At 30.6% G+C, this 13,903-nt stretch overlaps 1 protein-coding gene across 1 annotated transcript in view; it reads left to right on the forward strand.

The window, feature by feature from the left end:
- Nucleotides 1–1,443: 1,443 nt before the first annotated feature.
- LOC108756518 (protein-methionine sulfoxide oxidase Mical) overlaps nucleotides 1,444–13,903 on the forward strand; it is a 28,037-nt gene continuing 15,577 nt past the window's right edge. Inside the window, exons 1-16 of the mRNA XM_018500395.1 lie at nucleotides 1,444–1,957; nucleotides 4,908–5,235; nucleotides 5,326–5,650; nucleotides 5,746–6,104; nucleotides 6,208–6,465; nucleotides 6,737–6,939; nucleotides 7,194–7,327; nucleotides 7,627–7,874; nucleotides 8,380–8,502; nucleotides 8,673–8,870; nucleotides 10,039–10,278; nucleotides 11,049–11,190; nucleotides 11,666–11,787; nucleotides 11,836–12,069; nucleotides 13,375–13,534; nucleotides 13,604–13,767. Coding sequence (XP_018355897.1) covers nucleotides 4,954–5,235; nucleotides 5,326–5,650; nucleotides 5,746–6,104; nucleotides 6,208–6,465; nucleotides 6,737–6,939; nucleotides 7,194–7,327; nucleotides 7,627–7,874; nucleotides 8,380–8,502; nucleotides 8,673–8,870; nucleotides 10,039–10,278; nucleotides 11,049–11,190; nucleotides 11,666–11,787; nucleotides 11,836–12,069; nucleotides 13,375–13,534; nucleotides 13,604–13,767 — 3,192 coding nt within the window. The 5' untranslated portion in view covers nucleotides 1,444–1,957; nucleotides 4,908–4,953. The remainder of the gene's footprint in view (nucleotides 1,958–4,907; nucleotides 5,236–5,325; nucleotides 5,651–5,745; nucleotides 6,105–6,207; nucleotides 6,466–6,736; nucleotides 6,940–7,193; nucleotides 7,328–7,626; nucleotides 7,875–8,379; nucleotides 8,503–8,672; nucleotides 8,871–10,038; nucleotides 10,279–11,048; nucleotides 11,191–11,665; nucleotides 11,788–11,835; nucleotides 12,070–13,374; nucleotides 13,535–13,603; nucleotides 13,768–13,903) is intronic.

Raw genomic sequence — 13,903 nt, forward strand, 5'->3', positions numbered from 1 at the left:
TACGATAATTTCACGAAATTTTCAAATGGCTGTTATACATATACTTGGCATATATAAAATGATGATAGTCGAAAAGAGCATTTCGATTCATGGGTGTATGGAAGCATATAACCGATTATTCGTTGATAATTTTTTAATAATAATTTTTCGTCTTTCAAGTAAAGAATCAACCCAAAATCTCTTTTTTTATATATTTTTTAAAAAATACATTCATTAATGCATACAGATGCTATTAGTCTATTTTGCCATAGTTTTGCAATATTTTTGTTGTGCACAATCGTATCAACTTGACAGGTTCAATCGTAATATCGTTTTTGATATGACATTTTAAACTTTATAGCACGATACAATTAATATAATTACCGTAAAAAATTTATCGCTGCTAATCTATTTATATGAGCGACATTCGAGGTTAGCGACATATGAAATCACGTGATTCGTTTGTCGCTGAATATGAATGCAAACTTTTTCTGATGCTTTGAAGACGCCTGTGAAAGTCTAAAAAACGTTAGATATACATGTAATTAATATACATATACAAAGTATACATACGTTTTTTTATATAATACTTATATTTGTATTTTTTAAATTTTGTGTTATAATTTATATTTATAATATTTTTTTTACTCCTACTGTAGATCTCGCATTACAATGATTCAGATATTCAGTTATATCAAAACCAAAGGATTTTAAGATGCTGTGACAAAGTAAATAATAATTAAAATTATTATTGTATGTACATAATAAATATTTAGTAACGATAATAATATTATAATTTACAATAAAATCTTATAACATATATCCTATTGATTTTATCCAATTAAATCCATTTCATTCATTTATGGACTCTTTGTATTCTATTTATTCTAAAATTAGACAAATAATATTATCAAAAGTATATTATTTCGTAAAGAAATAACACAGAGTAAAATACAGTTTTGTGTTTTGATTAGTCGACCTTCTGCGAGTAGATTTACCAAAGTCACAGCAACAGTACATAGAGAAGAGTCGAACAAATGCTACAAAAATATTTTAAAATTTCTGAAATATTTATAAACTTAACCTTTCAAAAGAGAAACACGCGTGACGATAGTAGTCCGAAATCCGAATTTCATAGACAACACGGATTATAATCCGGATTGGTCTAGGGATGTTTAGAGTCATCAGATTGAGTACCGCTGTTCAATCCGATTTAGAAATCTGATTACTTCACGTAAACACCCACTGTTCAACTGCACACATATAGGTTTGTTCGCGTGCTCTAACATGCTCTAAAATACTCCTATCATAGCATTTACTCACGCTAACGCTCTCGTTGAAGTGAGTAGGAGCTATAGCAGGAGCAAGCACATTGGAACATATTGGAGCATACGACGCGAATAAACCTCATGTTATCCCTTCCACCATGGCACACATCATGTTATCTCTTCCACCATGATCAGTCGTCGTCACGCCGTCAGTGGCTGTTACGATTGTCACTGTTGTCAATTGTAGTGAGCAGTGATGAGTTGCATCGCGATATTATATTCACGATCCACTCAAAATAGGTCGATTAGGCGTTGTGCGTAAAGGTAGAGCTTTAATTGTGTAGCGAGTGTAGCGCAGTGTAGCGTTATGAGCGTGCGGACGATGGGATTTCGCCGAGCCGATGTTTCCGTGGTGCGTGAACGTCAGTGACAGTCAGCACAGTCAGCACAGTCAGTGAGCGTCACACCCTCGACGAAATCTTCCGTCTCTTTTGTCGCTCATCCTCCTTCCTCGGCGTGTATGTTTTGTGCGATGTGAATGCGAGCTATAAAAAGGTAAAGAGATCCTACAAAAGAACGCTACGCTGCGGGAGTGATACGAGAGCGCAGTCTCCTCTTTCGTCGTATCGTCAATCGTCATACGACACACGATTGTATGTACGCACTGCATGCAGCTCAACGCACCGTGACAGAGCCAGCTCTTCATACAAGTACGTAGTACGTACACATAGTACGCATATCTCTTGCTATATTCTTAAAGCACGTATGACATGACGGTGCATATATGTAGATGCAGATTGCAGACTCACTTGTGTACGCATCCAAGAGAGTATCTTGTATGGGCACACACGAGTAAGCTTATTTATAAAGTAAAATTCCGCTATACCTATTACGTATCGTCATCGAATTAAATATATCACAGTACACATATATGTAAAATTATGTATAGATTGTCTCGAAATGTGCCTGAATGTTTCTCCAATAATGATAATAATAATAAATAGAATGAATTTTTGCAAAAATGTATCGAGGTAACAATAATTTTCGAGTTACAAGCGATTGAGTGAAAACACCGAGCTTTTCGCAAATTACTTTGAGGAATCGAAGGTATACTATGTTTTTCAGATAATTTTAGATATTTTATTTTTATAGAATTTTAACTTATGGCTTAGCGCGCTACGAGGATGCATAAAAATCAAGAATTTCAACGTTTTTGTAGATAAATAATGAAATTTACTTTGACACAAAAAAATCATCAAATCAGTCAAAGAATTTGTTACACTGAAAAAAAAATTATTAAATTTTAATAAATATTTTTTTTTAATAGTCCTAGCGGAATATTTACTAAATGTCAACACATATTTATTAAATACAAGAACCATTAGTTTCATTTAATTATCATTTTTTTCATTTATCTAAATATTTATTTATTGTAAATAAATATTCTGCTAGGACTATTCGAGAAAATATTTATCAAAATTTAATAAATTTTTTTCTCAATGTATTAAAAAGACATTAAATTTTTGAAATCATTATAATACAATAATAACAATAACAATAACGGTTAGTATCCAAAATGTATCAAATCAAAAGTATTCTGTTCGGAGAACATTTAATATCACAGCGACTTTGTTCTAGGTAGAGTTGCTTGCCAGATGTGAGTCATCCCTATCTTTACACACACACACACACACACACACACACACACACACACACACACACACACACACACACACACACACACACACACACACACACACACGTGTTTATATATATATATATATATATATACATATAAATCATATGATTTTCCTGAACAATATACTTTTTTTAATCATTCGGCTTGTAAAAGTAAAATATGTATTACCTGAAATATTTATTTATTTGTTATTTTGATGATTCTTTTCTATCTTCTTATATTTTTATAAGATCATTTTTCTTCCAGAATTATTTATAATTAGAAATGTAGCATTAAATAATAAAACATTGAGATACAAATATTCGGATTATGTTACAGCAGTTTTTAATATATTATACAGTGATGTATTTAAGAATAATAATGCACAATGAACAATATCTTCAACCAAGTTAGTTGATTCACGCTCAATATGAACTATTGTTAATAAAAACACTTTGTCATGTACTATTTTTATAATTGACTATTGATAATGACACGTTGAAAATAATATATGACAAAGCATTTTATTTTCAATGATTAATTATAACTACATTAATCATTATTTTTTCTTATAAAGAAATAAAAATATAAAAAAATAAAATTTAAAAATAATAAGTAGATTAGGGCAAATAAAATAATAAATCAGTTAAATGCTTTTATACACACAGAATATTCAATATTTTCTCAAGTAAATCGATATTAAGGGCATCGCATTTTGATTTCAATTTCAATGTCAATTTTAAATGAACAGATAACAAAATTTAAGGAGATGTCTATTTATTCTTATATTACCTCCATTAACTTAGACTCCCCCCCCCCTACTATCGTAAATCAAATTCGCAATAGATAAAAAATTTAATTTTCTTAATTTGCTAATTTTTTGCTCAAAAACGAATTTTTTTTGTTCCAGCTGTTCGTTTTAAGCTAGTTAATCCAAAAGTCATTATAATAATTCTCGTTAACACTAGAACCGCAGGTCTAAATTAATCCAATCGCGATTCAAAAAAAATCTAACTTTTAGGGAAGGTTGTCACCATAAAAGTAAAATTACTTGTAATTAATTATGATTATTTATGAAAAGTCACAAAAATTTTTAAGTACAAATCCAAATTAACACGAAAAAAAGAATTATCAGATGAGTCAAAAATAGCATAGCCGCAAGTGTTGATTATATATGAAAAAATAATATTTTGTAAAATATGTAATGGTTGTTCGGAATAGCAATTTAATATAGTTGTATAGTTAGATGTGTTTAACAAACAGAAATAAATTTCAAAATGTACCCAAAAACGTAGTTCGGATTGTTCCCTCTCTTTTCATCATTGGAATAAGAACAATAGCTAGAATTAGAATTAAAAGCTGTTTATGAACTTGCTTCCTCCGGAAATTCATGCATGAGAAAGTTTTCATATTTCCATTTTTCCTTGGCGAAATATTGAGCGAATGCATGCGACGAGCTACAAAGTTATCAGACCGTAAGTTCAACGAACCGGAGAAGAACATTGTAGACTATCAGCACCTTCGGTGCAGAGTGTTATGGTTGTTCACAAAAGAACGTGCTGCGAATAAGCGAGAGTCATCACGTCTCAATGGAATCAATAATGAGATGAATGATTCGCTTACGCTGGTAAATTTTCCGCTAAAAAGCACGGTGTAAATATAGCGTTTATTGTGACATTTCTTTTTCCCGCTTTATTTATTTTGTTTTTTATTCATAGATAATATCAAACTTTTACGTATACATAAAGTTACGATATAAATAAAAACGATACAAATATTTTTAGTAAATAGAGACAAACTTTTTATCGTTTTTATATATCGTTTAATTTAATTATCATTCCAGAACTCTGTTTTAATGTTAAGATCAAAAAATCGAAAAATTCTGACGTTAGGAATCTATATTATATGATCATATTATATTGAAATTTTTAATAAAGTAAATAATCCTGATAAAAAATAAGGAAATAAAATTTTTTTTTTAGATAATGACGAACTGATGAGTGAAACTAAAAGCAAAGGATCAAGACGATGGATCAGATTGGCAAAAAGCAAGCGGTTAACTCACCGGAGACAGCATTGGCCAATGAGATTTTCGACCAGTTTTGCAACGCCACTACGTTGAAATCTATTCTTGGCTACTACAGACAACTGTGTGAATTATTAAAAATCCGGCCGAATGTCGTTAATCAGTTTTATCCAAAATTGAAAACAAAATTGCGATCGTGGAAGGCACAAGCTCTATGGAAGAAATTTGATCAACGGGCGAATCACAAGTGCTATAATCGTGGCAAAGTATGCCCGAATACGAGGGTAATACGAGAGTTTATTTATTAATTTTTACCTTTTAGTTATTTTTTGCGTCAATAAGAAAAATTTTTTAATTAATGTTATTTACATTAGGTTTTGATTATCGGTGGTGGCCCATGCGGTCTACGCACAGCCATAGAAGCACAATTATTGGGAGCGAAAGTCGTTGTGGTGGAGAAAAGAGATCGGATGTCCAGAAATAATGTTTTACATTTGTGGCCTTTCGTCATTCAGGATCTACGTGGTTTAGGAGCGAAAAAATTTTTTGGAAAGTTTTGCGCAGGTTCTATAGATCACATCAGCATTCGGCAATTGCAATGTATTTTACTGAAAGTTGCTTTAATTCTTGGTATCGAATTCCATGAGAGTGTAAGCTTTGATTCTCTGATTCAACCACCGAATAATCAGGAAGATGGCAGTAAGTAATAATTGACGATAGGATGTCTTAAAATTTCTTCATTATTTTTTATAATTTACTTATTACTAATGTTTTCTATTTAATATTTTCGTCAGAGATTGGTTGGAGAGCAAAGACTTCTCCAGCTGACCATCCTGTCTCCCAATATGAGTTCGATGTGCTAATTGGAGCTGATGGTAAGAGAAATACCTTGGAAGGTTTTAAACGCAAGGAATTTCGTGGAAAACTAGCCATTGCAATCACGGCAAATTTTATAAATAAACGGACCGAGGCAGAAGCTCGCGTAGAAGAAATCAGTGGTGTCGCCTTTATCTTTAATCAAAAGTTCTTTAAAGAATTGTATCAAGAAACTGGTATCGACTTGGAAAATATCGTGTATTACAAAGATGACACTCATTATTTCGTTATGACTGCCAAGAAACATAGTTTAATCGACAAAGGAGTTATTTTGCAGGTATATATATATATATATATATAAAACATACAACTTTGTAATTATAGAATATACCTATTATTTCTCAGAATGGCAATTAAAATGAATTATTATTGATTTCTAGGATCATGCTGACACTGCAAAACTACTCGCGAAAGAAAACGTGGATCGTGAAGCGTTGATGTTATACGCGCGAGAAGCAGCGGAATTCTCGACGGAATATCAAATGATGGATATGGAATTTGCGGTGAATCATTATGGCCAACCGGACGTAGCCATGTTCGATTTTACTTCAATGTACGCGGCCGAAAATGCAAGTCGCGTATTGGAGCGTCATGGTCATAGACTGCTCATGATTCTTGTAGGCGACAGCCTCTTGGAGGTAGATGACATGTACTTGTATTATATTTACTTATCACATTATTCGAAATTATATAAAATCCAAATCCATTCTTTTAGACACAGAATATTAAGAAAAAATTTTAAAAATACAATAATGTCTATAATAATGCACATAATAGAATGTGGATAGATTATTTATTTATTATTGCTCTTTTAATGTTGTGCGTTTCTTTGATTTTTGTAATTAGATTTTTATTTTCTTGTTTTATAATTTAATCTTCAATGAAAAACTAAAAGAGAAATGATTGCAGCCATTTTGGCCTACCGGCTCTGGTTGCGCGAGAGGATTTTTGAGCTCTCTGGATGCAGGCTGGACAATCAAAGGTTGGGGAGCTTCGTTGTCTCCGTTAGAAGTAATTGCGGAACGTGAGTCCATATACAGGCTGTTGGGACAGACGACGCCAGAGAATTTGAATAGAGATTACGCTGCATACACTTTGGATCCTCACACCAGGTAAGATTAATCAATTATAAATGAATAAATCAGTGAGGCTTTAGATATCTAGAAGATGGAGAAACTTAAGTCTCCTCTATAAAGTAACTGTCCAAATAGTCAGCTGTGCTACGATAGTTTTGAAGAAAGCTGTAAAACTATAAAGCAGTTTATTTATTTAGATTATAAGAAAGATATGTATCAAGTGTCTGTTGCCAAATACTAATAATTTTAGAATAATTGAATATACTTTATTTTATCTTTTTTTTTTTAAGGTATCCGAATCTAAATATACATTCTGTAACTCCGATACAAGTGCGCAGTCTTCTTGACACAGACGATCCTGAAAGTATCAAACAGTCTGCAATACAATCTGAAATTGATATTCCAAAGAAACGAAGACGTCGCGGTGAGTTATTAAAAATTATAAATTTATTAAAAATACTAGATACACACACACACACACACACACACACACATACATATATATATATACACACACATATATATATATACATATATATATACACACATATATATATACATATATATATATATATATATATATTCTTGGAATATTAAAATTTTGGACTCTTACGAAATTGCGATTCTCAACTTTTTTTGTTACTTTTAAATTACTACTTGATTTTTTAAATATATTTTTTAAATAATCATTTTTTAATGAAAAACAAATACACTTTTATGTAGATCTGAGAGCTGACACTCAAGTTCATCCAGACACACTGCTTCGCTGGCTACAAAAGCAAGTTGCATTATACGACAAAATTCACATCGAAGATATAGGTGCCTCTTTCAAAGATGGTTTAGCTATTTGTGCAATTATTCATAGATACCGTCCAGATTTAATAGATTTTTATAGCTTAAATGCGAAAGATACAGTGAAAAACAATCAACTCGCCTTTGATATATTAGAAAAAGAATTGAACATACCGCCGGTAAGTATATTATATTTTTTATCTTTTTGTTTAAATATCACTAATTTGGATACCAGAAGGTTTGCGGGTTATCACCGTGTTTGTATCCATTGCCATAACATTGGCAATGAATAAAAATATGCTAAATGAAGATAATACCCGTGGAAGCCTAAAAACTTAAAAAGCATTACTAATTTGGATATATTTTTTTCCTTATTTTTAATACAAAATATTTTTCTATTAAAAATATTTAGTACAAGATATTTTTAAAATAATTCAGTATTGTCTAATTTTGTGGATATGTGTGCGTGTGTTTTCAATCAAATCATTTGTATATGTTTTATAATTCTTAAGCAGAACATCAAATAGAGAAAAAGTATCGCAATAATTGCATATTAGCTTATTTTTTGAACTGTTAGTTCTATTTATTTTAGATATTGAACAAATATTATATCATAAAATTTACTGTGCAACATTGTTATGTTTACAGATTATCTAGATAAGAAAAAAATAATTATGCTTACAGATAATGACAGGAGAAGAAATGGTTCAATGCGATGTTCCTGATACACTTGCCATGTTTTCTTATTTAACACAAATATATGAAGTTTTTAGGGGCGAGATTCCATATATCAAACATCCAAAATTGGTAAATAAAAATAGAGGATATATGTCTAGTCTTTTTGAAATAAAATAAACTCTAAAGATTCTTACTTAAATTAGCACGGGTTAAATTTCTCTAAAAAGTTTCAGAAAATACTTACGTGAATATCTTCCGTACAAAATAATTGTAAAATTAAGCGCCATTTATTGCAACAGGAACCAGAAATGGAAGAATGTACTGCCCATTCGAAGCAACTGAAACAATGGACGTCTGAGGAAAAGGTTATAAAAACACGGCACTCGCGCTCACGGCATGCTAATGAAAATGTGCACTCTTACATGGATAAAAAGGATAATACTATTAGCCGGCGTTCTCGAAAAAGGCGGAGTACCGAGAAAGTGGGCGCGACGATGGTAAGTAGAAAGAATTATCCATCTATTTACAGTTTAAAATGACCAGTGCTTATCTAAGACAAAGGCTGCGTTTTCAGCAGGAGGAAAAGCAGCTTTGTAAAATTCTTTAATATGATTAGTCTTGCCTTAGTTCTCAAGGTCTTTGCCTTAGTTCCTCACTGGATCTAAACGTAAAAACCAATCATATCTGAGAATTTTGCAACAGTTGCAAAGCTGCTTTCTCTGCTGAACGCAGCCAAAGTTAATGGCAATTTCACAAAAAGTATTCAAATTTTTGGAAAAAAATCCAAAAATCCTCCTTTTCCAGAGAAAAAAATTTATTTATCCATAAACAAAATTAAATTTTTTTTTTTTTTGTAAATTTATAGATCTAATATAGCAGTATGCAACTTTTAGAAAGTTGCTAAAATAACTGAATTATATCTTACGTAGTCACGATGGCAGAAGATTGAAGATGTTATGTGTCGCGGAATATTCATGTCATTATTAATCATATTTATTGGACTTACCTTTACCATCCTTCGAGAGGAATCGGACACGTACTGAATGCGCGTAATCTACTATAAAAGATAATAAGTCCAAACTATTATTGTCAGATCTTTTATATAATCTATTGTTAATATAATTGCTATTATATAAAACTTTGTGTAAAATTTCTTTAAACTCTTAGGAGATTATGCCAGAACATTATACACAATCTTTTAATTTTTATATGTGTATGTAAATCATGGCTAAAATTAACAATAAGTAGTCGATTATGCATAAAAAATTTAGAATTATGCTAGCAGTAGTCTAATAAATAGAAACTTTATAGATCCATTAATTTTCTTTTGTTTCATTCTTTCTTAACATACATATATTTTTAAAACTTTTTACCGTTTTATGAATTTTTTTATCTTAATTTTACATTTGATTTACAAAAATGCTGTTTTTCAAATGAGTCAAGAAGCCATTAAAAATGAGAATATATTGTACAAGATTTACGATTTTAAAGAACTTACTGTGCTTACATGTATCCCGTCCTGTCGCTGCTTCATGCTTTCTTGCATAATTTGATTCGCTTTGCTGCAAAGAAACATTTCGTTGCTTGGATTGTCTCAAAAAAATAGATTAGCATTCATAGTTAATTGATCACGCGACTAATGACAATCGTAAACTCGTAATAAAGGCTGAAAGACAGAAAAGACTCGATGAGATTGAGAAGCATCAAACTGAGCGCATGAAGAAGCGGCAGTATTTGCGCAAGATGGCAACCCAACAGTTCTACAAAAGCATGCAGATGCTGCAAGCCAATGCAAAACGCGAGAAAGATGAACCTTTTGAGGATTACTCAATTTTTTTATATCGTCAAACTGCACCAGATTTCAAGGATAGAGTAAAAGACTTAGAGCAGAAAATACTTTATCCAGTAAGCTAGAGATTAAGTGATGAGTGCAAATGTTTGATTATGTTCTTTTTTTCTATGTGCTGACGAAAAACGTCTATGTGTCTTTGATGTTCGAAATAACGTTTCTAAAGATATTCGACATAATAATGAATTTTCTTTTACTAAATTATTTGTTTCTTACTGCATTCGTATTATTCATATTAAATATACACAGAGAAAATATATACATATTTTCTAACGCCATAACTTGATACGATTGCAATAGAAAAATAAAAATGTTAATATTTTCGTTGCTAAATTTGTTTGAGTTGCATTTATTATTTATACATTATTTACCATTGTTGATTAACATGCTTGTTTAAAGAGATTGTTGAACTGGCAGAACTGTGAATTTCTAACTTATTTTTTTGTTCAAGGAATACTCTATTTACTCTTACTTACATTATACGAAACTGGCGTGCGTCTAAAGAAAGAAAAAATTTAAATAACAATATATTATATTTAATTTAATGGAAATTAATTCATCTGAATTGCATTAATTGTATTTGAGAGTTTGAAGAATTACGTTTGAATTTAACTATTTATTTAATTCTTCAGAATACTTATTATTATTATATGTATTTTTCAAGGGACATAAATATTTATAACATATATTTATAAATACTTAAAATGTACTTTGTAAGATGTCCGTAATTTTTGCTTGCATCGTTTGTGTTAATATTCATACTAATTCTCTACAACATTCTCGCTTGCTCATAAGATATTTTTATTAAGTTGTTAATTATTCCTAGGACAGACAACCTAAAATACACATTAGTTACCGAAGAGATAGTGTAGACGAAGAATTCTCGGGAAGAATAAAAGATTTTGAAGATAAACTGAAAGGGACAACATCCTCCGAGAAGAAACCTAAAGATCTTTTACGTGCTATCGGTTTGTATATATTTTTCATTTATATATCCAATATCAATCAAGTTTTCTTTGTTATGTGTTAAGCGACGTCTACAATGCACAGAGGAATAATCGACTATGATTCATCCATTTTTTATGGCTTAAGGCTTAAAAATCTATTGTAGATTCGGGCTAAAACTTAAACTTTAAGTCTTAAGCCGTAAGAAATTAACCAATCGTATATGAGGAGAATAATTGACTATGATTAATTTTTTACAGCTTAATTTGTTAAAACTTAAATTTTACGCCTTAAATAAAAGTGTTAATATTTTCGTTACTAAATTTATTTGACGAATAAAAATATATATTATTTACTATTGTTGCTTAATATGCTTGTTTAATGAGATTGTTCAACTGATAGAACTATGAACTTATTTTTTTGTTCGAGGAATACTTCATTTAATTTCATTGTAAACGTCACTTTACAAATCGAGTAATAAAATATATTTGTACGTAGGTAAAATTGAGAAAACTGACTGGAACGTGAAAGAAATTGAAAAAAAAATCGAAGAGAACAAGATGGGTCGCAGTGTTCGCCACGAACGCGTAGAAAAAGTGCCGAAGTGGAGTCGCGAGCAGGTTGGCAAAAAAACACTTAATAACATTGACATTCTCGCACTTTTTCAGATGTGTATATGTTTCATTCAGTTTTTAGCTCGGCAGATTAAGATGGAGAAACGAGGCAACGATCAAAGGAACACCTACAGTAAGTACGCTGATATAGATAATACTCTGAAGAATATAGGCAAGAAGATTCAGGAAGGTAGCGCGCTCGGATACAATAAAGTTTCAGCTATGGCTGAACAATTTTCGAATAAAAATCAGGAACCCAATCATGTGGAACCCAAGCTGCAGAAATCGGTAAATACGAACTTTAAGGTCTTTGTAGGAAAATAGACAATGGAATATTAAAATTTTAACGTCCATAGCGTTTATTATGTCTTATATCTCCGTTTTATATAAAGAGAAATTTATTTAATTACAAAATTCTTTAAGAGAGAAGATATAAATTACAGTAGGTTCGCATTCTTTAAGAGATTGACAATTTTACACAAGGCATTTTTATAAGATTTTGTTTAATTCTGGTATATATAATATATAACACGCATCAAAATATTCTAAAAATATGTCTATACTAGATATAATTCTTTTGATTTCTTGTTAAATTTTAATATGTTTATAATCTTATAGTGTACAAAGTAAATGAAGTTTTTCAGCATAGTTTTTCTAGGTGGTGATTATAAATACGTAAATTATAATATAGGTAATTATATAGAATAGAAGATCCCTCTTATTTAAAATAAAAATTGTGCTTTGAAAATACAAATTTTCTTTGAAAACATTATTTTTTTATATAATATTTGTTTTTAAAGCGGAGAATTTACTTTTAAAGCAGAAAATGTTTGATTTTGTAACGACTTCAAGCAAATCCTCTCCGCTTAGGGACGTTCACACACAATTTTCCCTGTGAAGAGAGATCCATCCCACTACCTAGGAACGTGCAACTTTTCAAGCTTTTTAAAGTTTTTTAAAACACTACAATAACATATTTTTTTTATTTTTCGAGTTATAAAGCTTGAAAGTTATAGTATCTATCACTAGCATAAGCATTACCCAAGGTATCCGACCTACGGCTGAAATCGCTTGAATATTATTCATAATTATGGCCCGGATAACATTTGTCAAAAGGTCATTGGAGGTTGTTTCTCTTATTTTCATTTTTGTACTAAAAATTTATTTTTACTTGAAAATAAAAATAAGAGAAACAATCTTCAATGGATCTTGACAAATGTTATCCAGGTAATAATCGTGAATAACATTCAAGAGGTTTTAATCATCGGTTGAACACCTTGAATAATGTTAACGCTGGTTGTATTATAACTTCCAAGCTTTATAATTCAAAAAGTACTTAATAAAAAAATACTTTATTATAAATGTTTTGGGGAGTTCTGTTATTTAAAAATTTAAAATGACCTACTTGCTCTGATCTTGATAACGCCAACCAAAATCAAACGAATGGTACCATCTTATGTCTCCCTCGAAGTTACAAAATTTTTATCTCAAGCATTTTCCCTAAAATGCAGCGTCCAAGAGATATTTAAGGTGGTCAATTAAAATGGGCACTCGGTATATAAAATTATTTATTTATTATTCATTTTTGTTTAGAACACTAAGCCTACTATCGCACTACCAGTGCAAGGGGGTTCAGAGATGTGCCATTTTTGCAATAAAAGAGTTTACCTTATGGAAAGACTCAGTGCGGAAGGTAAATTCTTTCACCGCGGTTGTTTCCGTTGTGAATATTGTTCCATCTCGTTAAGAATAGGTAATATTATATTCTCTCTTTATAATATTTTATAAACCTTTTCGATACGAAATCATTACTGTTATACAGGAAATCATACATTTGATCGAGAAAAAAACGGAGGACGCTTTTACTGTACGCAACACTTTGGATTATCGGGAACAATGAAATCTAGAGCAGAAAAAAAAAGAATTAACTTGGTGAATAAAGAAAATGTACCTAATGCCGCGACTGCATCAAAAACATCAGAAAAGGTATTAGAAAGCTTGTAATAATGATATAGAGATAAGATATAAAAATTAGAAACAGTTACTAAAATAATATTTATATATTTTTTCATACAATGTTTAAAACATCAAAGAACAGAAAAAAATTATTTAAAAGTACACA

Source organism: Trachymyrmex septentrionalis, unplaced genomic scaffold (genome assembly GCF_001594115.1).
Source record: "Trachymyrmex septentrionalis isolate Tsep2-gDNA-1 unplaced genomic scaffold, Tsep1.0 scaffold128, whole genome shotgun sequence".
NCBI classification, from domain to species: Eukaryota; Metazoa; Arthropoda; class Insecta; order Hymenoptera; family Formicidae; genus Trachymyrmex; species Trachymyrmex septentrionalis.